Here is a 27,319-nt window from a genome sequence, read left to right as displayed (position 1 = left end):
ATATCGGGGCACTAGGGTGAAACTGAGACCTCTCCAGGAGAAATCAGAATGCCTAGTAATCCTAAAATTGTCTGGTTTTCATCATTCCCGCTATGCTACTTACTAAGTCTTAGGCTACTTGGTCCTTTTCCTTACTGCCACGCTGGCAGCACTCTGGCACAACCTGCGTTTGGGACACGCTCTGTTTCACCAGCAGGTCTAATGGCTCGGTCTACATTTCTAATGCACGTTGGTTACTCCCTGGCTGGTTTTGCTTGCACGGAGGTTGTGAAACCCTGCCAGAAAGCTTTAGCTTGTTTAGACGGTGCCAGGCTCAATGCCCTTGGTGGCTGAAGTCCTCTCAGTCCCCTGGGGAAGCGGCAGCCTGCCTGAGGGCAAAGCAAGTTTCTTCAGCCCTTCTTCTTTAGCTCTGGGTTGGAGGAGAGTGCCCTCTCTCAGTTACAGGGCTCCTGGCTAGGACTTCTGTCAAATGAGGAGACAGACCCTGGCCTCCTACCCGTATCACATATGTGACGATATGAAGATAAAAAAGGAGTGTCTACAACCCTGGTCCATGTCCCGCATCCCATATAGCCAGCTATCCCTGGTGCCTGCAGACACAGCCCCAACCCCCGGCTCACCTAGTGCCAGCCCAGTCCTGCCAAGCCAGATGCCAGCCCTGCTCAGCCAGCTATAGCACTTAGCAAGAGCGTATCACATTGCTCCTGTTGGCAGACAGTGCCAGCGAGAGGACATCTCCCAGCCCAAGCCTCTCCTAGCAGCTCCAGCTCCATCATGGAGCAAACCAAAGCTCTGTCACTATGAAAAGAAGCTGTATAAAATCCCGACATTTATTTATTTTTTTAATAACCCTTTTATTACCTTCCCCCCCCTCTATAGGACTTGAAAGCTGGTTTACTCTCACAATTTGACTATAAAATATCCATAGCCATCCAGGCAAATCTTCCCTGGGAGAGTTCCCAGACACTACTCGTTTATAATAGATATGACGAAAGAGAGAAACAGAATACAAATGGAGCGTTTGTAGCCATGGTATAAAATATTCAGCAACTAGCAGAGCAGGGTGATGTTGAATATCTCTCAACTGATGAGAGAGCAGGGTGAAGGGGAGCTCCCTGGAGGCAATTCCCATTCTTCTGGAGTTATTTGGTCATCGGTTTTCCTTCCTTTGGCCCCCTCCGGAGCGAGCATTCGCATTGCCCTATGACCCTGCCAGCCCAAACACAAAAATCAGAGGGAGGGGAAGGAAAGAAATTTTGTTTCCACCAGGCATTCAAGGATGAGGGTGTCTTGCTTGCAGCAGGCGCAGATATATCAAATGAGGAATCGCTTGCTTGCTTCAGCAGAGGAAGCTAGCCACAGCAGGCAGCAACCAGTTGCCAAGTTCAAAAAGCCTCTTTGTTGAGTTGACCTGGTGAGTCAGCATCGCAGCTGGGAGTAGATCCTCAAATCCTTGCTTCAGCCATCAGAGTCCTCTTCCTCCCTTTTCAGGGGCTGCCTGGGAGGGGGATGCTCTGAGGACACAGTGTCCCTGACGGACTGTTCCCACCGCAGTCCCTTGCCACCTCTCTCTCATCTCCTAGCTTGGTGGTAGCCAGGTTATGATCTGCACAGCCTCCTGCCCACTCCTGGATGCTCTTGAAGACCCTGCAGCAAGAGATGCCTTCATGGTCAGACCATAGGAGGAAGGTTGCTCAGAGGGACAAGGAAATTTCAGCCACGGTGGATTTAACTTTTTGTGTAGCCTTTGTGGTCCCCATGGTACACAGTGATTGCTAACGCTATAGCTCCCTATCTCATGAGCCAGTGACTGTGCTCGTGGGGAAAACACTTGGGTCAAAGAGTTTACTTGCTCACAGGGGTACCTACATAAAAGCAGTGATGTAAGATGTACCCAAGCAGCAATTTTTTAGCCTTCTGATTTGTGAGCTCATTAGTAGACTGTTTTCAAACTATGTTTGCGGTGTTTTTAATAGTAGTAGTCACTGCACACAGGCTTGTGACAAGATACGGCCTCAGAGAGGGGAGAAGGCAAAGACTCCTTCTTGCCCTGGGGTACATCCCAAGATGGGACTTTTCAGCTGCTTCCTGTAGCGAAACTGGCAAGTCCTGGGATTCAAGAGATGGGCCTGATTGAATGCAATGTCTGAAGACCCTGCTCTTGGCTTGCAATTTTTGTACTTTGAGCCTCCTTTCTGCACTAGCAGTGTCATGGTCTTACCTTGGCCAGTTCCTCTCCCAGAAATCAGGGAACAGGATTATTTTCTGGCATGTGTCCAGCATCCATGAAACTCATGGAAAGTTAAAAGTGCTTTGTTCCAGCTTAGTCTTGACATAGACTTTATCTGACCACCCCAGCTAAATCTAGCCTATGTATAATCAGGATGGGAAGCTTCTAATGGAATTGTAAACTACTCATTGCTCTCTACAGCATCTTGAGGAGGGGAAGTGGGGAGGGAGGTGCTGAGCTCTTCTCCCTGGTATCCAGAGATGGATGTGTGGGAATGGTTCAAAGCTGCACCAGGAGAGGATCAGACTAGATATTATGAAACATTTCTTTCCTGAGAGGGTGGTCAGACACTGGAACAGGCTTCCTAGAGAGGTGATCGAAGTGGTCAGGTAGTTGGACTACTGGTTGTAGGTCCCTTCCAAGTGAACTATTCTATTCCATTCCATTCCATTTCATTCCATTCCATGACACTGTGAGGAACAGTGCTTGGGCTTGATTAAGAGAGATTTTGGTTCTGAGCCACTAGAAACAATGAGACCTGATCAGATCACTTGCCACATCATCCAAGTTCAAGAAAGCCATAAGCTGTTTCACAGAGGTAATTGGATTGTAAGCAGGCCACTTACACTGGTGGTGTCACCACTGACGCCCTCCTGCTGAGTAGGAAACACAGATCTGGAAGGCCTGCCAAACTGAATTGCTTCTTTACTTCTTCAACTCAAATAACGCAACCAGTGCAAAGGTGTATCTGAGAGATTGTGGTGGATGATCACACATAGGAGCGAGTGCTAGCATGGATGCTATGTGGCTGCATCTTGTTTCTGACAAGTGACAGTAGTCAGAGCTGTCAGGTCACACAGACTGATAGGTACCAGCTATGTCAATGTCAGAGCAATTTGAACCATGAAGACATCCTTTTTTCAAGATTCCCTCATTCCTACACAAACCTTGTTTATGAACACAGCACCCTGCTACTGCACACAGTTATACAGGTGGCATTCTGGAGGTTGTTGCATTCTGTTGGATATATAAAGGTTACCGTATACACAAAGGCATTGTTCGTGAAATCCATGCCATTATCTCCAGTGCAATAACTTTACACAGTAGAGATTACATCACTGGATAGATTGAAGGGAGGCTGATTTTCCTAATGAGTATGATTCATTTCCCTCTAGGCTCTTGAAAACAAGTTGCAGTTAGATTTAAGTGAACAGTTTGTAATGAAAGAAATTATTCAATTTTTTTAATACTCTTTCCACTTATTCAGATGGGTTCTTGGCTTTACTCATTCCTCCATCAATAGATGTGTATTTGACTAATGTTTTATGCAGACATCCAGCAGCTTCCTGTGGGCTATGGTATGGACCATTTGGATAGATTGTGGTCTCTTTTGGTAGTATCTGTTTGGTTTTTTTGGAAGTTAGTCAAATATCATGATCATGAGCAAGGATTATAAATACCTGGCAAGATAACCACCTATTTGTAAAGTGTCATTCAACCTCTGTAGGTTCAATACAGTGGCTCTGAACCAAAGACTGTTGAAGTCATTGTTTTTCTAAAGACTTGAGTGAACTTTGGATTAGAGCCATAGATTTAAAGATTATTAAGACCAGATGGGACCAATACATCATCTAATCAAACTTCCTGCATAACCAGGGGCAGAGAACTCCCTTTAGTTACTCTTGCTGGAGCCCAGTAAATACTATGTGTCTATACCTTCATTGGATGTTTATTTACAAAGAGCACCAACAGCCTGCTTGACACAGCTTGCAGATGTAGGACTGACTCATACCTCAAAGAGCTTGGTGTGTAAAGCTGAAGAAGCTATGGAGAGGAGGGAAAGGTATTCAGATGTAGAGTGGCTGTGTGTCATTTTTATTCCACGAATAACGTGTCTTCATGCTGATGCAGGAATCCTGCTTAGTATCTTGAATCTGGGTGCATCAATCCCCGCCTTTCCTTGCTCCTCACTAAAAGTGCATCACTGAATCAAGTTCCCAGTGCAGATAGCCACTGAAATGTTGCCTTCTTCAAAAGCCCTCTTCTTCTGTCTTACCAGTCATGATTTGACCACCTTCCTGCTGCAGAACTTGTTGGGAAGGTTGTCAGGGGCACAGATTGCTGACACCAGTTCATTTGCGGATGCCCCAAATCCCCACAGATCATCTTTGCTCCTGCTCACCTGATTTGAGTCACTGTTACTCATCTGGTGGGAAGCGGCTATGATCCCCCCTCCCCTCCTCCAGGCTCACAGCAAAATGTCTTTCCATTCCGACTTGCCTTGCAGCAGCCGCCTTGCGCAAGGTTGAGTAGCTCTATGGATGTACTGCAACCCGATCATCTCCTGAGACATTAGGTGTTGCATCAATTATTCAGGCCCTGAAATTGCTAGATACAAAACTTAACAGACACTTAAAAGGAAACAGGAGCTCTCAGTGCATATCCAGCTACTTCCTTAGCATTCCCAGGTCACTCTTCTGTTCTCTCTATGGACCATTAACTATTTCACCAGTGCCATAATTGTACAAGTGGAGGCTGAAGCTGGTCATTCTGGGTGCACAGCTGGAGACCCCCCCGGGTGCTCTGACAGGATAAAGGCTGGGGAGGGGGGGGGCAGAGTGCGCAACTATCTTGTGCTACTTGTGCAACCATCCCAATCTCTTCTTGAACTTTAACAAGACATGACTTTGTAACATGTATTAAAATGCTTCCCAGGAAATAAAAAAAATGCTCAACAAGTGTCAGTCATCACCATTACTTCCAGGAGTGATTGCCTCTCCCAAAGAGAGTTCTGCAGGGAGGACAGGCACCCCAGCACTCGAAGGAGTTTGCAGATCCAGGTTGGGAGTCTCACTGTCTTAGTCCGGTGGAAGTTTTCTGGTAAAAGTACAGCCAGGCATGAAATGGGAAAGTCGTCTCTTGCTATGATGTATCCTGCCTCAAAGCTGGGAACTACTACTACTGTAACAGCCTTCCTGCAGCAAACCACTTCCCAGGCCTGAAACATTCACCTCTCACATCTCCTTGAGTCAGGCAGAGGAGGAGACCGGAGAACAGATTTTGAGTAGTGTCTTCAGTTCAACAGGAAGAATATGTGATCTCAGCTGCTCGTTCCTGCTGTCTTGCTGGCTTCTGCATCGCACTGAAACAGCCCATCTGCTCCAAGCCCTGCAGCCCTGCAGCTGCCCTGTGCTTGGCTCCCGGGACTGAGAGACCACAGACTGGGTGATGATGGGGAAATAGGTTGTTAACAGGGATAGAAAAGAGACAGGCAAAGTATTCCTCAGGATAAGTACATCTGCTTCTGCAGGCTTTTTGTCAGGAACCCTTTCACACACACCACGTGAATTTTGGGGGCTCTGGGAGGCTCTCTCCTCCCTAGCTGAGGTCTTTGCAAAGCCTGCCCACAGAAGGGAGGCAGACACGCTCCCCCTGCCTGGCCGTTGTGCTCTTTTAAACCTGGCAGTGTCTGTGAAGCAGATTTCTGTTTCAGCTCCTCTGAGAGAGCTGAGCACAGTGCATGCTCTCAGTCTGAGAGCTGAGCACATGAATTGCGCAAAGGACCCAGCTGTCTCTGGTGGCAAAGATGAAAGGGTCCGTTATCAAAGCTGGGAGAAGAGAGAGCATTTGCCTGGAGGCATCTGGGCGTGTCACGAAACAGAGGGTGAACAAGGAGCAAGCAGACCTTACAGCAACTATGGTTCACTCCACTTCTTGAGTCTGCAGAATTGGTGGGAAAAGTTGCCTACATATGGTCTCCTTCTTGCTATGTTCCTCGTACTTCCATTTTCCCCCAGGCTGGCCTCTCCTCCCCAAGGTAGTACCCAGCACTTCTGGGGACCACCAGGTATAGCAACAGTAAGAGGGAAGGAGCTGCCTGGCTGCCTTCAGACAGCTTGATTCCAGAAAACATCGGAAGGGTAGAAAGATAGGCTGCTGCAGCTCACTCACCTGGACCATAATCCAGACAGTCCATTCTGGGGTTTCAGATTAATTTAGATGCTCGAATCTACAGCACTCAGCTTCAGGAGAACGGTGAGTGATGCAGGCTGCCAGGTGAGAAGAGGGTGGTTGGTGTATCTCACAAAGACCAACACTGGCTGTCTTTCTACTCGGGACAAACAGGAGTCTGATCCCACCAAATCACCCTCTGGGCCTCCTTTGGAGCCCTAGTCTGTACATACCAAGCCCTTGTGCAGGTGGTTTTGCTGGCAGCTGAAGCTGGGGCCCCCCATCACATGCCCCATAAAGGTTAATTCACATGCCTTCTGTCCCCCTGCCCCATGTGTCCACCAGAAGTGGTGCAGAAATAGTCACACATTTGCTCATTAAATTAAGGGCAAGATGGTGCCATATTTGGGAGGATTAGGGCCACAATAAAGGCAGCAGGGCTGGTCTGTTTTGCTGCCCACAGAAGCTGCCCACCTTGCACTGGAGGAGTCAGGGCTTTGCGGGTGCATCCCCACCGGCACGTCCCATCCAGCTTGCCAGGAGCTGCACAGAGACACAATGGCAGTGGCATCCATTTCGGTGCTGAGCACCCAGAGCTCCCTCTGCCCTGTCTGGGAGTCGGAGGCAGCGCTGGGCTCGTACACAGCCGTGGCCCTGACGAGTGACCGGCTCTGAACTTACCCCTGAATCACCCTTGCTCTGCCGCAACCGTGTTTCCTTCTGCTACTACAGCCAGCTTTCCCTGACCAGACACTTTGCACCTTTAGTACACCTTCCCTCCCAAGAGAATTTCACTGACGAGGCTTTTTTTTCTGTTAAACAGACAAAACCAAGGATTTGATCCAACTGTCTAGTTTATCTATTCCTGCTCAGCAAGGAATGCAACACTGCTGTCTGGGAAGGGTCTATTTCTGCCTGCTCTGCATTTAACGTAGATTGTATTGTTGAAGGCTTGCTTGGAGAGCTCCCAAAAAGCAAGGACGAACTCTCTGGCTACGTAGGTAGAAGCAGTGGCTATGGAAAGGTCGTAGCTCCTTTCTTAGGGCTGGATGGATAGAAAAGGAGTTGTACAACTCCATTTAGACCAGGATATATCTCATCCTGCTCCGTGACTTCAGGCAGGCAACATCCTGTCTGTGTTTTTGTATGGGAGATCCGTGCTAGGAGCAAAAGCAAGCCCTAGCTCAGGGGTGGTACAGGTTGTTCTCAGTCTCTGGAGATGGAGTTCTGCTCAAAATGTCCAGGAGAACTTCTTTCCACAGCTATATCCTCTCCTTCTTAGAGAGGGTGCACATCCTTAGCCTTTACAAGGATCTCTGGATAAAAACAAGCTGTTGAGGCAGGTCTGGAGCATAAGACAACAGGAGACATTTCCAACAAATATATGTTCTTTCTTGTAATGCAAATTCCTCCCTTTTGGGGCTGATGGTATTTCCTGAAGAGTGAGAAATCCCATGAGAAAGAATCTCTGTGTAGAGAGGTATATGGACAGACAGATACTGTAAATTATCACACATACTGGTTATGGAGGGAGTCGTGCAAGGAGCTGGAGTGTTAGCATGAATTATCATGGCACAGAGGACACAGAGCAAATGGGAGCTTCTCTGCATCCAGACAGCACCTTGTGACAGCGTGCTGCATATACCAGCATGGAGGGGGTCATAGCAAGGCAGGATGAACCCCAGGGGGGATCTCCATCTCACGATGGAGCATCACCGTGCTGGAACAGGGCTTGGCAGCATATTTGGGGCTGCTAGGGGTCAAAGAGACCAACAAGGCAGGTCAAGCACCAGCCTACTCAGTAAGCAAGCAGGGGACACTCACTAAGGTCCTTCCCATCACTGACCCTGAGATTACTGGGTGCTTCCCTCTCTGGGAAAGTGTTTCTGTCCCCTGAGCTGGGGCTGGGAGGAGCAATCTCTGAAGAGGCTGCCTGGTCCCCGCAGGCTGAGTGCACGCTCTCCCCGCCGGGCTTGGCGAGGGAGGGGGACGTGTGCTGGAGCACAGGTGTTTGGAGACTCGCTCAGCTCACGATGTCGATGTCGGTTGTTTTCCGCTTTGCTGGGTTGTAAACAAGCACACGTCCAGCTGAGAGAGTAGTATGCACCATCCTGCCTGCTTGCCTCCCTCTGCCTACAGAGGGCAGGAGGTCTCCAGGAGGTGTGGGGAAACTGAGGACCTGGTCACTATTCGGCTGAGTGTCTGGACTGAAGGCAAGCAGGACCACAACTCGGCAGGTGATAGGCAGAGGGAACCTGCTCCTAGCCTGATCCCGTGGTCAGATCTGCTGCGAATTGCCATGATGACTCCTGCGCTGGCTGTGGGCAGGCACCACGCAGCACAGCAGCGCGGTGAGCTGGCACATGGGAGTAGAGCTGCTGCTGGCGGTGGCATCCGGGGGGGTCTGAAAACACAGGTGGGCTTGGGGCTGAGAGTCAGACACCCCATCTGTCCTGTAGGAAAGGACATAGTCTGTCCACAGTGTCCCCTGCAAAATGTTTAAGTATGGGAAAGGGATGGGATTAAGCAAGATGGTGTAGTGGATCAGACGTGAAGTTGGCAAAAAGCCCGAGGACTCCAGATTCTTGTCTTTTAAAAGCCAGATTCTCTACCCCCCTCTCTACTGCGCCCTGGCTGCATATTGGATGGGCCTTTGTCACTCTGAGATAGCATAAATTTAACGTTATGGAGCATGGAGATTTTTTTTCTCCCTTTTTTGAATTCCATAAACCACATCCTGTTGTCCATGCATATAAAGCCTGTTACTGGTCACAAACAACCTCTGAGGGAATTTTCCATGAAAAGAGGTGGCAGGATTTTGTTCCATACACAGCATCAAAGATGGAAGTCTTGTGTCGTTCATCTTTCTATGCTAACACTTTCTCTAATTAGACCATGGATCAAATGAGCAAAGGAGCTCAAGCATAGCTTCATTGCAAGTCTGCTCCTACCATATCACCATCTGCTCTCTATGTACACAGACAGGTGGGGATATGCTGGCGAGAAGGAGCTGTAGCTGTAGTTTGCCTGCCTTCCCCCCCGTTAACACTCCCATTCCTCATCACAAGGCAGACATGACCATACCGTTGCATTTACCACACTGCCTGCACGCCCCAGGTCCCCCCCGACGAGCATGTCCCCCCTCAGGGGTCCAGCCACGTGTCCACTTTTCCTCTTTTCAGTACAGTGTTGTCGCTTCTCTGCTGGTCCATTCCCTCTGTCCCAAAATTCATATGCATGCCAGACAGGTGAGATAGCGATGGATCATAGATCAATCTGTGCAATTGGCTTTGCCGTGTCAGGGGATATTGCTTCAAGCCCATCCTCATTTGATGGTGGTTTACGAGGTCAGGGGTGGAAATGTGTTTGTTTCTTTGATTTTTTAAATCCACAGTAAAATCCAAAGAAAATTCCCTGTAGCCAGATATAAGTAATTTTCACAGGTTTGTTGTAGGGGAAACATTGCCAATCAAAACTTACCATATTGCTGTTTATATCCCCAGAAAGTCCCAGCCACAGCAGGGAACTGGAGGCTTTGATTCCCCTGATCCCTTTCACTATAGCCTCCCCACCGTAATGAAGCAGAAAGAGTGTCCCATAGCAATTAGCCGGCCTGCAGCACAGCACTGAACATGCTCAGTGCCTCTCTTAAGCCGGTGGGGATGCCTCGTGAGTAGAGGTGGGATAGTGGTGCTTTCCAAACTCTGACCAAGACTCCATTCTCTTCCAATCGATGAGCTCTCTGAACTCTCCCGCTTTGAAGTTATTGAAGCGGTGGCTGTGGGAAGGGGTCTGTGTAGTGACCCTGTGACTGGAAACAGGGGACCCTGCACATCAAACTGACATCAGTTAAAGACATGTAGAGAGAAAGTTCTCTGTAATTAGGAGTGGAAAGCAGCCGAGAGGCTTTAATTCTTACTCCACGTATGCTAATGTATGAAGCATCATGAGAGACTGTGAAAGAGTAAATACATCATATCATGGCACAAAGACAACTTACATTCCTAGAAATTATGAGTCAGTACAAGCTGATATTATTTCTCCATCTCTATTTTTCCACCCTCTGCTTTCTAGCTCTCAGAGCGGTAACTTTCCCCCACAGCACTGTAACTGAGAACACCAGCCTGACGCTGACTGCTATTCATCAACATCCGTTTAAATGCAAGAGTGAGGGAGACCTGTGTTTGTTGTGAGGATTATGAACAGTAATAGATTGTTTCTGGGGACCGTCATTCAGTCCTAGCATTTGCCTACACTAAGCTTTGGGGTTTTAGTTTGTGATCAGTGGTGTTAACACTAAACCACACTTAGGGAAGTGCTCAGAGCCCCTGTTAGAAAGGTGAGAGCTCTTTTCTCCCTGGCCTGGTTTTAGCCTTCATACTGGGTCTGCGAGTGACTCCGCCAGGCTATACAAGGTCTGAGTCCTCCCCACACCGTGTATCTCCTTCCATCCACTGGACATCTCTTGCTATGAATCAGTTTCTTCTTCTTATCGCAGTCTGTCTTGCCTGCAGTTGATATGCCATGGGAATTTCCATGGGGGCTTCCAGCCCTGGATTCCCAGTTAGGTACCAGACCTATACTGGGGCTGCAGCCAGGATTTCTCATGGATAGCTGATCTCCTGAGATCACCCCGTGCTGGAGCAGGGATCCTGCAGGAGCACAGCAGGGAGTCACAGTGAGACCAGGCTGCGTGCGAGCCTGCAGCCAGCCCAGCTCCTGGCTGTGGATCCCGACAGCCTTCCCTACGCATCCCACGGAGCTCTGCTGCACTTGGCACAGCACCTCATCTCTCAGCGTTCAGCGTCGTCCTCCCTTTGCTTCTTAGCTCCAGCTGCCCACCTTCCATCCAAGCTACGTAAACCGAGCTGTGCCTCGGTCTTTCCCCACCCATCACCCCTCATTAACCACCCCCCCCAGCTGCCCCACAGAGAGCTCTTGAGGAAACCTCTACCTTCTCTGCCATCCCGTAGGGACTGTGCCCGTGGCCCTGCCCTTACAGACCCTGCCTCCCTCCCAGTGCCGCCTGCGCCGGCTCTTCTGGATCTACACTGCTATTCAGTGCAACAGTGAAGTCCCCATCCCGTGGAAACTGAGAAGACCTTTTCTTGTTGTGAGAAGGTAACATTTAAAGGCATCCCTTGGGCTACTCTATCCGGCAGCCCAGCTGGTGCTCTTTTGTGTGAGTGCCACTCTTTTGAAATGCCAGCTCTGGTCTTAAAGGCAGCCAGCAGAAGGTACAGCTCACTCTTCCTGTAACTGATTCCTCATCACTCGTCACTGGCCTTTATTCTCCCTTTTGATTGGGAAGAAGGGATAATACAGATTACAAGACAAATGCGAAGACTGCCTTGTATGGGGAGAGGTAACAACAGGATTGCTGGTGTCCTGGGATTTCCCTTGTGTTTGTCTGTCTCTGGTCAGCTGGAGAGATTTAGCAGCAGATAGATGGTCTGTCTTTGTGTGTCCCTCACCAGCAGGTGCCCTTAGGAAATGCCAGACATATCTGATGGGGGAGATGGGGAAGGGGAGACAATGACAGAAGTAGGTAACAAAACCAGCCAGCTGGATTTGGACTCTGATACAAGAAATTAGGCATGATTGTAGTATAAAACCAGGCAAAAGGGGTGGCTGCAGCAGCTGGCGCTGGAGAACAACCCAGATGGGTCTTTCACATCTTCACTGGTGGAGGGATGGGGGTTGGACAGCAGGTCCCGCTTTCCTTCTTCATTTTGTGACCACTGGAAAGGTAGAAGAACTCAGGCACTTCTGTTCCCTAGTGTCTTCTTGCTCAGGTCTCGTAAAATGTTTGCTGTGCTTCTGAGTTCCCCTCTAAGTGAATGAGTGTTATTATCCTTCTTAATTATCATCGTATCATGTCAGCAGATAAAAGTAGGTAAAAGCAGTTTGCTAAGGATCACGTGGCAAGTCATTTCACAGCTGTGAATGGGCTCCTCACACCCCACACGTGTGGACCATGCATTGGCCACCTCCTGCAAAGTGGGATTTGGATATATAGTCTGTGCTCTAGGAAGGGCACCCTACAAGCATCAGGTGGCTAGTTTGGTCTGAACTTGTGTGACATGCTGAAAGCTACGCAGGGAGCAAAGATAGTTAATAAGGCACAAGATGGGTATTACTAGATTGCATGGAGGTGGGTATGGGCAGGTGTGAATTCACCAGAGGCCAGGAGCTACAGATGTCAATATCTACATAGGGTCCACCTCCTTTTTAGCCTGAGACTTAATCTATGGATTTTCATGACTGTAAGTGGGATCCTGGAACAACATTTGATTTTAGGGCAGTGGGCTGAACCCAAAGCTTTCCCTTGGAAAACACAAAGCCCTGCAGCACTTGTTCCATCACACAGTTGGCTTTTGGGGCCAAACTGGAAGATGGAGATAAAGAAGCTCTGAGGAATTGGAAAGATGACTTGGAGCTTTCTGTGGTCCGGGACTGCGATGCTTTATGGCTCTGCCTGGAGCTCAGACCTGAAGGTTCATTTTCAAGTACCTCCTTCACAGGCTACATGCCCTTAAACTTGACTGGCAGCCTGTGGGAGACTGACACATGGTAGAAAGGAATAAACTAGAAGACCTGCACAATTTTTAGCATCTGCAACACTGTGGACCTAGTTCAGATGGGGTAGAGACTTCATCCTTGTTTAGTTTGAGGTCCTGGAGTCTCTGCCATGCCTCCCAGAAACACATTCCCAGTGACAGCATTACTGGGAAAGGGGGGTGGTGTGGTTCTCCCCCAGCCTCAGGGAGGCTCTGTAATTTGGCAGGGATTGCAGGTAGGGCTATGAGATCTGACTCCACAACTCTGATTTGTAAGTCATGGGCACACCGTTCATCTGTTTTGACCTTCAGTTTTCCATGTGTAGACAGGGGTGGTGAAACACTGCATGTTGTGGGCAAATAAGGGAGCTTCCTTTCCAATTGCAACCCATTTGAAGAATGCCTGCTTATATTCAGTATTGTTCTGTTAGGGAATTCAGGGGCCAAAAGGTTGAAACTTTTTTCCTGATGCTGTCAGGACATGCAGCTGTCAGCCAGGATATTGCTCAGGCTTGGTTTGGGTTTAGGCCAGGCATTCACAGCCAGTGCTTTGGGGGCACTAATTTGCATTCCAGATGCTTCTCTGGGTCTCTTTCTATCTCGCCTTTGTTTTTTTCCTAGGGCATCAAAGTTCATTTGCTGCCTGATTTGTCCCAGTGCTGGCTACTCAGCCAGGCTCTTGCACGGCAGATCCTAGCTGCAAGTCCCCAAATGAGGGTAGAATAGACAACGGTTGTTTTTAATCCTTGCTTGCTAGCAGCTTCATATTAATTCTTCATTCACTCTCAATCCCTCACCTTACCAGCTCTGGCATCTGTAACTAGCTGTTCTGAACACACTCCTGTTGACACTGATCTATGGTGTTATGTAGATCCTGCATTGGCCATCAGGTTGGCCAAGGGCCTCCATGAGGACTAGGTATCCTTCTTAAGACAGGCTTTCCCTCGTAGGAAGCTCCTGAGGGCAGAGAGGACACCAGGAAACCAGCAGCTCAAAGCTGGTTCTGCCAGAGGCTCCCGTAGTGACTTCTCTCGTCCTTGGCACCGTGTTTCCAGGAGAAGATCCCACTCACTCGCCTTTGCCTCCCCAAGGTCATGCAGTGCCAGCTGGTCTCTCTCTCTCTAGAGAGAGAAACAAGTTATTTCACTCTTCTCTTGGGTTGTGGTGTGCATCCCAAACTGGGTACCACCGGGGAAGGGAATTGAACACTCTCCCTGTCTGGTCAGGCCTTCATCTAGTTTTCTCAGCCAGACTTACTGCTAACGTTTCTGAATATTTCCAGGCAATAACATGCCCCTCTTTTCTCAGTTCACTAAATTATACACATATTTCATTCTTTTAACCTTTTCTTGTAAGTCAGCCACTCAGAATCTAAACATTTTATCGTCTTTATTATGCATCTCTGAACTCCCCGTGATGTATCAGAGCTTTCTGACAGCCAGGTACTCCATGGGGGGGTACTTCCAGGTCCCTGTCCTTCACACAGTGCCCCCAAGGCCGATATGCCAAGAATGAAGAATTTCAGGGGATCGTGAAGGAGGGAGGTTATATAGGAAAGTTTCTTTCCCTGTCTCTTCCCCTGAGCTCTCAGTGATGCCTCTCAGAAGGGCTTCCCCAGGTGGGAATGCAGCATCCCAGGTGCAGACAGACTATGGACTTATAAGTAAGGGTTGTTACTGCCTCTCTGCTCTCAGGTGTAATATGTCTGTGTATGGAGACCAGAAACACTGATGAGCAACAGCATGACTAGAGTTGTGATTGATCTTTTGGTTTGCCAGCTGAATTGAAAAAAAAAAAAAAAAGAAGAGATAAAGTGTTTCAGGTCAACTCTGAGTTAATGTTTAAAAATATTTTTTCACTGAAACAAAAAAAGGAAAAAAAGTCAGCTGAGGGGATTACTGAAAAGATGCTGCAGGAAGACAAACTGAAATGGTTTCATTTGTGGGTGGAGGGTAGGAGGTTGTGACACTTCAAAGTGAGAACTGGAAATGCATTGAGATTTGTTGGCTTTGGTTTTGGTTTAATGGCAGACGAAACCTTTTGGGAATTGCTTTGTTTGAAAGAACTTAAAGTCAGCGTTGATTCACAGGGTCTTTGTGTCCCTCTGAAAACGTGGGGCTGGGATGGTACAGGCAGTGTGTGTGGTACAGGCAATGCCGCCTAGCACAAGCAAAGAACGGCTGCTCGCTCCAAGGCTGCTTCCAGGGCAGCTGGCGACTGAGGACACAAGTCGTATTGCTGCAGCTGACGGGCAGGGCCAGGGCAGGGAGAGGGCTGTAAGCTGCATAGCATACATCAGGTGTTAGTGGCGAACAGGGAGAGGCAAACATGTGTCCTGGGCTCCACAGTTCAAGTGGGATGTAGAGAAACTGGTGCGGGTCCAACAGAGGGGCGCTCAGGATGGTCAAGGGCCAGGAGCAGAAGTCCTGGGGAAGAGAAGTTGAGGGAGCTGGACTTGCTCAGACTGGCAAAGAGGAGGCTGCTATCAGCCCTTGGCCCCCAACTATTTGAAGGGCAATTTCAAAGGTAACGGAGCCAAAATCTTATCAGTAGTATTAGACAATATAATAGGGAACAGCGGCCACAACTGGTAGCACTGGGGGTTCATACTGGACATTAGGAAAAGTCACTTTCCTTGGGGAATCTCAGGACTTAGCCAGGCAAAGCCATGCTGCCCTCATGTAGAGCTGGAGACAGCTTCAAGCAGGAGGTTGGATGGGAAGCCTCTAGAGGTTCCTTGCAGCTAGCATTTCTGCTACCCCCTTCTTGTGCCATGCTACAGACTTCTTCCTCATCCTGTCCTTTCTGTCTTCCTCTGGGTCTGTGTCCTCCCTTGGATAGCCGAGATGGATGAAATGCTTCCAATGACACTTACCCATCAAGCCAGGAGAAAGCTGGCTCCCTCCAGAGGTTACCGCTGGGGCTCTGCAGGCTGTCCCTGGGCCGGCTGGGGCACACAGCTGTGGCTCAAGGCTGAGCCCCAGAGCTACGCCGGGCACCAACCCAGCAGGCTGGGCTACCCGCCTGCCCCATCATGCCAGCACCTGGTTTCTCTTTTACAGGCGCCTTGAACCTCCTAGTTCGTGTGCGGAACAAGCGAGCCATCGACACCCAGGTCTGGTCGCTCAGTGGGAACCGGGGGAACATGTGGCAGCAAGCACACGTGCCCATCAACCCACCCGGGCCCTTCCAGGTAAGTCAGGTCCACAGCCAAGGAGCCACCTGCCACCTGTCCTGTCCATGTGCCATGGGCTGTAGGAGACTTCTCAGCAGACACCTGACTCTGTGGCACACAGGCTGGTCGCGCACAGGGAGGGCACTGGGAGCTCGCCACCCCCAGGGTCACTGGGGCAGGGCAAGAGCTTGGTGGATGCACAGAAATCAAATCCACTTCTCTCTGAAACCATTCAACGTTGTTATGTGCAAGCATCCGTTTGGCACTATAAATTTTCTGATTTTTGCTGGTCTGGAAAGAGCTCCTTCTGGTACCAGGTCTGTGTGACAGGTCTCTTGGTGTTGAGCAGCTGGGGGATGCTGGCCTGTTGGTGTAAAGTGACTTTGAGCGCTAGAGGTGCTTTGAGCGTGTGCTGCAAGAGCCCACCCCCACTGTCCTCTTGGTTTAGGACTGTAGGACAGCTTGTGAATATGAGCTGGGCACTCTGGACCTGCTCATCCAGTTGTTTATGCGTACCCAGGAAGTGGGCTGCTTTGTTACTCGATGTTTTATTGTTGATGTTTTTGCCCAATATGTTATTTTGTGAGAGCTGGGTCCGTGCAGGCCGATAAGTTGTGGCACTGTGGCAAAATGCCCAGCTTGCTTTTGGGTACTTTAAAATAATAAATAAGGATTTAGTTACTCTCGCGAGCACTGTTCAGTATTGGTTGGTTTGTTAGTGCAGCACACTTAATAAAGCAGAGCTCTGCATGCTCATTTATTACTCTACAGATGCTCTGCACCCAGGGATTGGTCTCCTGTAAGCAGTGGGGTCTGGGTTTCAGATCCTGTGTGTACTGGAGGCACAGAAAGGAGTCATTCACTTGTGGACCTGATAAGATACGGTCTGTGCCCTGCTCACCTCCAGAGCGCCCCGCAGCACGGGAAGGGTCCCCCACAACTGCAGCTTCACGCTGGGCTCTGTCCCGTGCTCTGTTCGCAGATCATCTTCGAAGGTGTCCGGGGCACGAGCTACGAGGGGGACATTGCCATCGATGATGTCACTCTGAAAAAGGGAGACTGTCCAAGGAAGCCAATTGGACCGAATAAGGGTGAGAGTGTGCATGCCTGAGAGGAAAAACGCATCGGTGGGAGTGTATACATGAATGCACATGCTAGGGATGTGCAGCTAATTTCAGAGCACATTGAGGCATTGGTGGCACTCAACAAGATGGGTCGACTCCATTAGCAAAAGGGCTGTCAGGACCTTGAACTTGTTCTTTATAGTCATGAGCTCAGAGGAACAACCAGATCCTGTAGGGACTGTGCTGCCAGACACCAGCGTGCTGAAGCCTGCACCAGTATGTTGGGTTGGGGATGTCATCCCCAAGAAGCTGAAGGCTTCTGCAATATCCCATTTCCTGGAAAGCCTAGATATGGGAGCTTTGGAGGGGCAAGGACCTTCTGCAGGCTCTAAGTGCCCCTGTAGCATTAAGTCAGTCCTTCTCCAGGGAAAAAAAATCTGCCTTTTGGAGCCTGGAGCCAGGGAGGGCTGGGCTTCTTCCCATTGCCCTCTGAGCAGAGAGGCACAGCCAGGCAGGGTATTGCACGTGCAGGATGGGAGCAAGCTACTCAAGCTGTGTATCACCTCCCTCCTGATCTTGACAGTGGGTGCTTGAGCTAAATCTCACCAGCCCCTTTCCAGTCCATCCACATCATCCTGGTGCCGGCATTGCAGAAATGGAGACAATCGCAGTCTCGCTGAGGTGCGCCGTAGGTTGAAGCCATAGCAAGGTGCATAAACATTACATAGGCGTTAGTCCTTGGGTGGGAATCACTGGTGTGCCTTGTGCCTTAGTCTTGCCTGTGCCCTTGATAGCATGCCTCAGGTGGGCAGGAGAGAAGATGTTCAGAGTATGCAAGCCAGAGCCAGACCGGCACTTGTGAGCAAAGTTCAATTTGTCTTACTTATTTTTGAAGGAAAAAAACTCTTGTTGAGGAAGAGTCACTTTCAGCAATTTTCTTAATTCCAAAGGTGAAGAGGGAAACAAAACATCAAAACAGAACACAAAAATTTCAATATTTCAGGTGCAGTTAAATGTCTGTTTCAGCCTGAGATGGCCAAGCTGTAACCAAAACACAAGCAAAACTTTTTTTTTTTTCACTCAAGTTGAATCTTGAAGGAAGATGGGGAAGAAAGGAGGGTTGAATTGCAAAAGTAACTGAGATTCAACCTTTTGTCCCAAGTTGAAAAAGAAATAATTCTGGGAGGCCTTGAAAATGTTCAGGGAAGGCTAGAAAGGTCTTCCAGTAGATCTGGGAGGTGCTTCATGGTTCGAGGTGGGAGGAGAGGCTAAACGCTGATGTGCACTGACTTGTTTGATGATGTCTGGATCCATCCCATCACTAATTCTTTTTCTCTCTTCTTGGCTGGCAGCGGTTGCTCTTCCAGGAAGCGGTGTCCCGGCCGTGCACAGCCCTTGTCTTCGTGGCCCATTGACTTTCTTCCTTTACGTGCTGCTCAGATGATGGCAAGCGAGCGCTCCTGTCTTCGGACCGAGACATTCCTGCTCCTTTCCTACTCAGCCACCTCTGCTCCTCTTCCTCCCCTCCTCACTGGCACACCAAAGTGTCCATATGTTACCAAAGACTGACAGGCATGACCACGCAAAGGGATCTGGTTCAGAACTGGAGCACTCCTTGAGAAAGTCATAATGTCTAGAACAAAATTAAAAAATAAAGACAAATTTTTTTTAAAAGCACGTGCATGAGAGAGAGTGAGAGAGAGAGAGGAACGAAGGAAAGAAACAGAAACATACAGAAGAGAAGAAATGAAAGACAAAAAATAGGAATGAAGAAAAGTGAAGAGCAAATGGAGGAAAAAACCACCCCCCATGTTTCCTTGGGAATGTCGGACAGGGCTTCCTCAGGGAAGTGGGAACTTGTTTTAAAAAAACAAACAAAAATATATTAAAGCACAAATTTCTACCAGAACAGTTACCTTCTTTACTGCAGAGCCCACAGCTTAGTGGATGATATACCGCAGTATTCCCCTGGTCTCCCCATGCTCTCCCACTGGCTGGGGCTGCCCCGCTCCGGCTGCAGCTCCCTGCAGTAACGCCGGCCTCAACAGTGGGGCAGCAGCCGCCCCACTTGCCAGTGGCCGGAGCATCTTGCTTCGCACCGCATGTGCTTCAGTGTCTCCATCCATTCACATCTTCCAGGCTCTCATGTATTTAATTACCCCCTGTGTGGTTTGCTTTGACCTTTCCCCACCGCTCTGTGCTTCTCACCCGCCAGCCTGAAGAAGATGGAGCAGGAATGGACCCATCACGTGGACCACGCTGAGTGGTGGAGAAGTCCCGGCTGGATCCGGCTGCAGCGTTGGCCTCTGAGCGCCTCTTTCTCTCTCTCAGCACTCTTGCTGGGTGGAGAAACTATGAGAGCAGGTCTGAGCTGCAGACAGAAAGGTGTCTCTGTGGGGCTGAGGGATGGGGCAGGGTGGGATGGGAAGGGGCGAGCAGTTGCACATTGGCTTTCCCCTGTGAATGCTGGGATGACAGTTGCTTCAGCCCTAAGCCCAGGATTGCTTCTCTGCCTCTCTTTTGTTACCTATTTATTTTGGTCTTTTATCCCATTGCTTAACTTCCCCTACCTCAAGCTTTTTGGATTGTGGGAAGAGTCAGGCATTTCAACCTTCTTCAGTCAAACAGTGGGTCCTGTGTCCGTGACCAGACCCTGGGCCAGCAGTTCAGGCAGCTCCGATACTGTCCTCTCACCTTCTGAGGCCTTTTAGCATGCAAAGTGCATTAGCAGTAGGGTGGGCGAAGTGTGGCAACAGCATCGCTGCTCAGGGGAGAGGTGGCTGAATTTTGTCAGCGTGTGAGGTCTTGCAGGCGCTCGGCTTCCGCTGCCAAAGTAGCGGGCAGAGGAGCTGAAAGGTGGAACAGGCAGGAAAGTGCCCCAAGAAGAATGGAGGCAGGAAGCTTGACCCAAAAGAGGGGCTTGTGCTGAACTGTGGCCCCGTTTGCCACTGAAGAACAGGGAAATTCACCTTTTACTTGCTGGCATCGTGAAACGGTAAAGCTGGTGTCTCCCTCTGCTGCACACCTCCTCAGGGTGGAGGCACGTGCTGCTCCAGATGAACGCCCAGGAGAAGGTTCTGCCCCACACTGGCCAAATGGGAGCCGATTGCCTTGTTGCAAGTGTCAGCAGCTCTGGGCATGACTTACCTCCCTGCACAGGGCAGACTTAGCCCCACAGGACTGGACTGGGGTTTACTAGCCCACGCTCTGGCAGTGTAGTTAAGTGGGACTCTTCCCCCTAAGGGACGCCCCATCCAAACTCCATATCTGGGCACTACAGATGTATGATGAGCTCTCTCACCGGAGCCCCCTGTACCCATGGCTCCTTCCCCATTTCTGATGAATATATCAGCTTCTCCAAGACGACTGTGTTTGTCTAAAATCACCTGAATGTTTTAGCTGCCTCCTGCATCGCTCAGCTTCCAGCAACAGCTAGTGCCTCATTTTCTCCACTGATGGAGGGAGAAAGCTCTTACTTAACTCCCAAGAGATCCACTCTGAAGTCTTGAAACCCAGCTCTCTCTAGCTCCTGGAAGGGCATTCATCTGCACTAATGCTCCCCGGTCACCACTGGAGAGACATCAGCTCTGAGGGACAAGAGAGAGGGGATGGTACGGGTCTGCCTTGCTCCTGTTGCTTTTCTGTACTTCCAAGAACGAGGACTCTGTCTTTTCTGTCTCCACACCTCCCTCCAGAGCCCAGACCTCAATCACACTACATATTTGACCGGGAGACCTGTGGCTGTCTCCCAGGGCCAGGCAGTGCTGTGGGATGCTGTGGGTGCCAAAAGCAATTCTGCTTCTTGCCGTCTGTTGCCATTTTCACAGGCAGTCAGTGCCACTGTCATCTTTTAGATGAGGTCTTTCGATCTGATGCTCTTCCTTTCTTCCATGATTGTTGTAGGCCAGAAGTCATCACCCCACTCCTGATAAGAGTCCGCTTTCACTCCTAGGACACTGCTTTCCAGGGGCCCTTGGGTGCTTCATGATGGCTCCTGATCTGTCAGCGGCAAAACATTTGTGTTACGTTGCTGGTTCCAGGGGGCTTCTGCTGGGCAGAAGGTGGAGACAGGAGCGTTTCCCCATTGGTAAGAGATAGCCCAGGGCAACCATCTCACCTTCTAGGCCTTGAGGCAGAGACCCTTGTGGCCTTGCTTCTACTGGCTGCTTAGCCAGGGTTGCACAAGCACATTTTGCTGATGCTTGGTGGACAGCAGAGGTGCTGTGGGGCTGGGGAGGGCCAGCCTGAAGGTTCAACATCATGGACAAAGCGTTTTCTATGAGGCAAGAGCCAGCAAAGGGGCACCACATTTTTAGAAAGGGACACCTGCAGGGAGGGTGTCTGTACCCTGCTGCCAGCTCCTGCGAGGGAGGATGTCAGTGCCTCACCAAGCCGACCCACAGCGCAGGGGGAAGAAGCCCCTAGGTGGCAGTGGGTCCAGGGCAGAGCAAGCAGATCACACCAGTCAGATGTGAAGCCTTCTCCTGCTCTCAGGCATGGGCCCGTCAACTTCAGTAAAAGTCTCAGGGAGGCCCTTTCCACTTAGACCTCTGCTCCTTTATCTCTGGCTAGAAAGCAGCTGGTGGTGAGTTTGGGGGAAAGTCATTAACCCAAGTGCCTCAGCTTGTCAGAAGTACTGAAGATGAAAGGAAGGACCTCATTTCCCTGGCAGATGTGCTGAGAGAGTGTAGCAGAGGAAAGGCACTTCAGCAGCGATGACGAGAAGCTGTGCAATGACGGGGTCGGGGGGAGGCAATGTCCCTCCTCTCTGAGGGCAGTGGTATTTGTGGGTTACTACCCCAGCCCCATGCTTGAGGGGGCAATTCTCATTGCGGTGGCAATGCATCCCAGGTGAGATGTAAAGCCATGCTCCTTACCCCTTGCAATTAAAGATCCCCTCACACTTTTCACAGTGTTCTGGCTAAATTACAGTCCTTAAACTTAATTACAGACTGTCTTCTCAAATATCTGTTGTAGTCCCAACTGGGTACATTGTGTTTCTCTTCCTGGTGTTTTATGTTGCTCTGTGCCTATCGAGTAGCTGCTTTATTCCACTCCAGAATTGGCTGCATTTCAGTGATGGTGGAGATTATTCCTGTACATAGTATGAAAGTCCCTGCAGAAGAAGAGTGCAATATAAATTTAAGAGACTGCTTTTATTTACAAGGAGACCTCTGCTTGGTAGTTGTAGAAATACATTAGGAAGAATGCTGTGTGGGTGTTAGCCGATATATACTCAATTTCTTTTCTTTTTTTTTTTCCAGGGTATAAAACAGAAAATATGTGAGTGTGGAGGCTCCTGGGTGTAAGTTGTAGATATTAGAAGTAGTGAATGCTACTATGTAGTTACAAGTGGGGCTTACAAAGAAACTTCCATTTGAAACCTGTTTTTGTAGTTTTTCATTGTATTCTGAAAAATATACTTCTTTTATTATAATTTTCCACAGTTCAGTGCAAGTCCCAATAACAGGTCATCAACAGGACTTTAATCCATGGCTTTTAACAATATGAACATCAATTCCTGCCGCTTGCTCTGAAAAGCAACTCCTGGCTGGTAATAGTAATAGACTATTTTTCTTCCACATAGATCAGTCACTGGAAAGCAACGGAGCTAATATGTTTCATTTGATGTGGAGTTAAGTAATTCGGAATGCCTGAGCGCAACTCTTCCCAGCCGTATGGGAGTGAAAAAAAACGTTTCATCTATATGAAAAACTTTCCTTAGTGTACAAACAGTTTGGAAACTCCTTAAGTGAAGCGCTATGATTGGCATGCGTGCAGAGCTGTCCCAGCAGAGCCACGCAGCGTGCTGCCTGAAGAGCAGCTGTAGCAGCAGCAGCAATGTGGAGCCCTTCTTCTGGGAAGTAGATTTATTCTGGAAGGAAATAGGGCAGCAATCAGGGAAAAAGTTCAGATGTTTAGGCTGGTAAATTTCTTGCAAAAATAATTTATGGATGTATGAATGAGTGTAGTAAACATGATACAAACTGTATTTTATTCCCTATTGCTATATGGAAATTTAATTTCTTTCTATACGAAATCCTGTGGGTGCACTACACCAGAATGACACGCAAATGCTTTAGTACCAAAGGGAGAGCAGGGTCTGGATTCCTCCTCCTCAGCCCATCCCTATGACTCTGTGCCAGGAAAAGCACCCTGCTTTTGGGTTGGTGCCCTGCGCTTCTCAGCCTGGGAGGGACAGTCACTGGCAGCAGCAAGCGGCGCAGCTGGGAGAAGCATCCCTCCCTCCTTCCATCACACCGTTGCTGCTGCGAGCCCTGTCTCCAGCGTGAATCGGTCCCCGTGCAAGGCGCTGGCGGGAGCAAGCCCTGCTCCCCACTAGCTCTCAGTGAGGCTGAGGCAGGGAGTTTTACCTGTGGGAAGAGCCAGGGGGTCCTTCACGCTGCCCTGAGGGACCCCACCTGCCCCCGGCAGTGACTAACAAAGGAACCAGCACACTTGCACTCCTAGATGGGGTAAAGGGTGTCACCTCACCCTACTCAAAGAGGTAAACTTTTGCCTTAAAGCAGAGAGCTCAGGGAGTTGCTGCTTCAGGGTGTTGCTGTTTCAGTCCCCTTTGTCTGTCGGAGCCATGCAGATATCCATCTTCCCCTGGAAATGCTGCAGCACCCCTTTGCCTCCTGTGTGCCTTTGGACGGCCCAGCAACGGCATGGAGGGACACATCACCGTGGGCTCTGCGCTTTAAGCTGTGGGACACAGTACCACAGCCCAAGTGATGGCCAGCTCTTGCACCCAGGGAGCAGGACCCTGCGTTATGGTGAGGACAAGAAGTTGCATTGTATCTCCTGTGTGAAAGAGAGGCCTTCTCACGCTGCTGGCTTTGGCAGAGACCAGTTTTGGTCCCTCAGTCTTTTTCCTTTAAACTGCCCTGACATTTTGTCTTTTCCAGGCTGCCCTCAATGCGGGTGCACCCCTGTTTGTAGAACAAGCATACAGCAGCAAGACTCTATGCGGGCTGCAGGAGAAGCAAGGTGTTGCCACCATGCGTTTTTGCTTTGGCCCCACTGATAACTGCTCATCCCGCTAAGCCTGGGAAGGCATTTAATGCAGACAAAAGGCATTTGCAGAAAAACAAGTGCTGGAGAGCTCTGGAAATTGCATTTTAACAGGGCTCAATTTACACTCCATGGTAATAACTGGCAGCTGGTGGTTTCCAGCAGGGAGCTGAATAGCCCCAGTACACTCAGCATCCCAAATGATAGCTGTGGTATATATGTCTTTTTCAGGACTCCCCTTGGGAATAAGGGACATGCCAGTTTGGCTCACCATCTGCTCGCCATCACCACCTAGCCCACCACGGGGGGATTCTGGAGTCTTCTGATGGCTACTTACAGCCTGGTATGGTCACATTAAACCGGAGACAACTACTTGTGCCCTGGAGGCCTTAAACATCCCAAGGAGTACCGCAGGAGAGCCCAGGGCCACCTTCACCCTATATGCAGTTCCAGAGAGGGAGAGGATACAGCTTGCAGGGAGCTGTAATCTCCAGGACACCTCTTGTCAATGGAAGAGCAGTGCCATCCCGCTCCTTTATGGCTGAGTGAGGTGTGTGCCTGACATCTAGATCCTGGGTTGGGTATAAGGTGCATGTTCAGCTTCTTTGCCATCAAGCATCCTTCCTCAAAAGGAGAGAAGGCTCCAGAGACCAACAGCAGGTTAGCAGGGCTCACCATGTCTCCATGCTGTGTGGCTGCAGGTGATGGGGGGCTCAGTCCCACTGATAAGGCACTTGTTAGCGTCTGCATCACCTTCATCTGGTCTGGCACCTTCTCCGTCTTGCTCCCCCCAGCCCTGACACAGCCTGAGGTGGTGGTGGTGGAACGGCAAGACAGGAGCACTTCAGAGCATGTGTTGGCTCCATCAGGGACGTAGTGTGGGTCACATCATGGCTTCTTCAGAGGTAGAAGAGGGCTCACAAGAGCCCCATGGGTGACTGAGAAGATGGAACAGCGCTTGTTTGTGTTCTTTGTGAGAAGGAGAGGGGAAAGATGAGCTCCACACTGCGTTGTCAGTCGTTTCACTGGTGGCAGGCAGTGGGCTCTGACCTGCAGCAATGGAGACTAAAGAAAAGCCTTTAGACCACATTTCCCATATGGACCTGTACTAGTAAAATGTGCCGATCCAGCTCCAGATCCTCAGCACGTCTGTGCATGAAGAAGCCGAGCAACCCACTGTGCCCACATGGGTATTCCCTCAGGGAAGCTGCAAAGGGAGGTGGTGCTCAGGTCCCAGCACACGAGCGCTGCCTTTCCCTCTCCTGCCTTTTGTGGTGAGGGTTTTCCAGCATGGGGCAGAGAACAAGGGAAGAAGAGAGGGAGAAATGTCATCTTTGCTGGCGGCTGTTACAAAAGGAAGGATGGGTGAACAGAGGTTTTTGTGGAGAGCTGTGAAGGCCTGTAGTAAATCCAAGTTTTGCATGGGTTTGGTATGGCCTATAAACCATTTGCTCCTGTGGAAGGAGGCAAAATTTTGTGCTTCCATTAACTGTTGTCCTAAAGGGGAATTTGGCTATGAATGTTTGGCTTACAGTGGGATTTTTTACCCCCAGGGTGGCCTAAACTCAGCATAATACAGAGGCAACTGGACAGCCCTCACACCGTGCCGGTACCCCCAGCAGTGCCAGTGCCCAAAGCTCACAGTGCTGGCTGTGTTTTATGTTATAACGGCCAGGTCCTTGCCTGAAGCATTGAGCCAAGTGAAACGTACCTGGCTGCTCCACCACCCTGCATACGCATACGTCCTGTCTACCAGCCAGGTCAAAAGACCCGCTGCTGCTAGCCAATGGAGGTCCACTTTGGCTGAGGGAGCTGGGCTCTGGTCCTACCGTTCAGGCAGCAATGTGACTTCCCGTTGCTTAAAACCCAGCTGTTATAATGGAGAGTTACTCCTAGATGTTCAAAACTTGCATAACTATGGTGTGCCTCAGATCATCAGCAAAGGCAGGCCCAGGGCAGGAGCTGTAACATGCCAGACGTCAGCAGTCCCGCTCAGCCACTGTGGGTGAGCAGTGACTCCTTTGCCCTCAGCATTACATCTGCTCAGGGCTGAGCCCAAACCAGCTGGGAGCGAGTGCAGCCCCACTTCCCTGTCTGCCTCTGCGGGCAGGCACCAACTGGTTTTCTTCTGGTGACTGTGATTTATAATGCGGCGCCGAGATGAAGCTGTCTCCAGGTATTGCTCGTACTGTGTAGGTCCAGCGCTGGTGAGGTGTTTATCTTAGCAGCTTGTGAAGGGATCAGAGCTGAAAAATGAGGTGTGGGTGTGTTGCAGCTGCCAGCAATGCAGCAGGGAGGAGACAGGACTTGAAAGCCCCTTTTGGAGGCAGCAACATCTCCGGCCAGCCCTCACCTTTCCCTTCTCCCACTGTCCACACTCCAACCTTGAGCACCCTCCAAGGTGGGGGTATTTAATATATCGTGTGTCACTGGGCCTTGTTCTCAAGAAACAGCTATGGGTATCAATAAACAGAGCAACACCCAGGAGAGGCTGTAGCGGCATGGTCAGCTCAGCGCCTAAATTGTGGTGAGAGGAGAAAATCAATTTTGTTCTGTCTTTGAAATGCCCCAAGCATTGGCTGGGGTCAGTATTTTAGGTCTTTTGTATAGGCAGCATCATGTACCGCACAGAGGTTGAGCAGCAAGGGACTTGTGAGCACTGGAGGTTCCCCTGGGAAAATTCAGATGCTGGTAGGGAAATGTATTTACAGACTGGGAGCAAAGGAGCTTTCCTGTCCATTTATTTGGTTGTTTCCAGAAGGCCCTGGTATGTAACATCCTGGGAGAAGAAGACTCTCTCAGAGTTTGCTGGAGGTGACCTCCTGCTCTCATCAAGCCTTGATATTTGTCCTTCTCTGCTCCCCAGCCCCAGCTTCTCTGTGCATTGATGTAACTGGTGGCATCAATGCCGGGTAAAGCGGCCTAGTGTCAGTGCTTTTGAATAGATGATCTTGGCCTGTTTTCCCAGTTCTTGGGAACTTCTAGTTTTACGATCTGACCCAGAGGGCCCCACAGCATGCATTCATCTCTCAGGACATTCCCCAAAAGCTGTGGATGCTAGAGACACATGGCTTTTCTTTGTGGTTTTGGTCATAGCCCTTGCCTGACAGCATGGAGACAAGCTCTGATCTCTAGCTGGGATGATAAATTTGATGTCAGCATGGTTTTGCTTGGGTCTTTTTTCCCAGCCAGAACCATCCTGCCTGTATCACAATGTATATAGTGGAGGAAAGGGGCCGTCACCCAACATAAGACTGTCTCATGGGGAAGCAACTGTGGCAACTCCTGCCTTTGGCCAGAAGTGAGTGTCAGACAGTGTTTC

At 49.8% G+C, this 27,319-nt stretch overlaps 1 protein-coding gene across 4 annotated transcripts in view; it reads left to right on the top strand.

The window, feature by feature from the left end:
* Window positions 1-18,812, top strand: part of MDGA1 (MAM domain containing glycosylphosphatidylinositol anchor 1) — a 143,230-nt gene extending 124,418 nt beyond the window's left edge. For all 4 annotated transcript variants that reach the window (XM_054821121.1, XM_054821120.1, XM_054821119.1 and 1 more), the window contains 3 exons: window positions 15,804-15,934; window positions 16,899-17,007; window positions 18,333-18,812. In XM_054821121.1, the coding sequence (XP_054677096.1) occupies window positions 15,804-15,934; window positions 16,899-17,007; window positions 18,333-18,424 (332 nt within the window). In that variant the 3' untranslated portion in view covers window positions 18,425-18,812. The remainder of the gene's footprint in view (window positions 1-15,803; window positions 15,935-16,898; window positions 17,008-18,332) is intronic.
* The last annotated feature ends 8,507 nt before the right edge of the window (window positions 18,813-27,319 follow it).

Source organism: Grus americana, chromosome 3 (assembly GCF_028858705.1).
Source record: "Grus americana isolate bGruAme1 chromosome 3, bGruAme1.mat, whole genome shotgun sequence".
Lineage (NCBI taxonomy): Eukaryota > Metazoa > Chordata > Aves > Gruiformes > Gruidae > Grus > Grus americana.
Note: the sequence above shows the minus strand (reverse complement) of the source record. Positions and strands in the feature narration are given on the sequence as shown.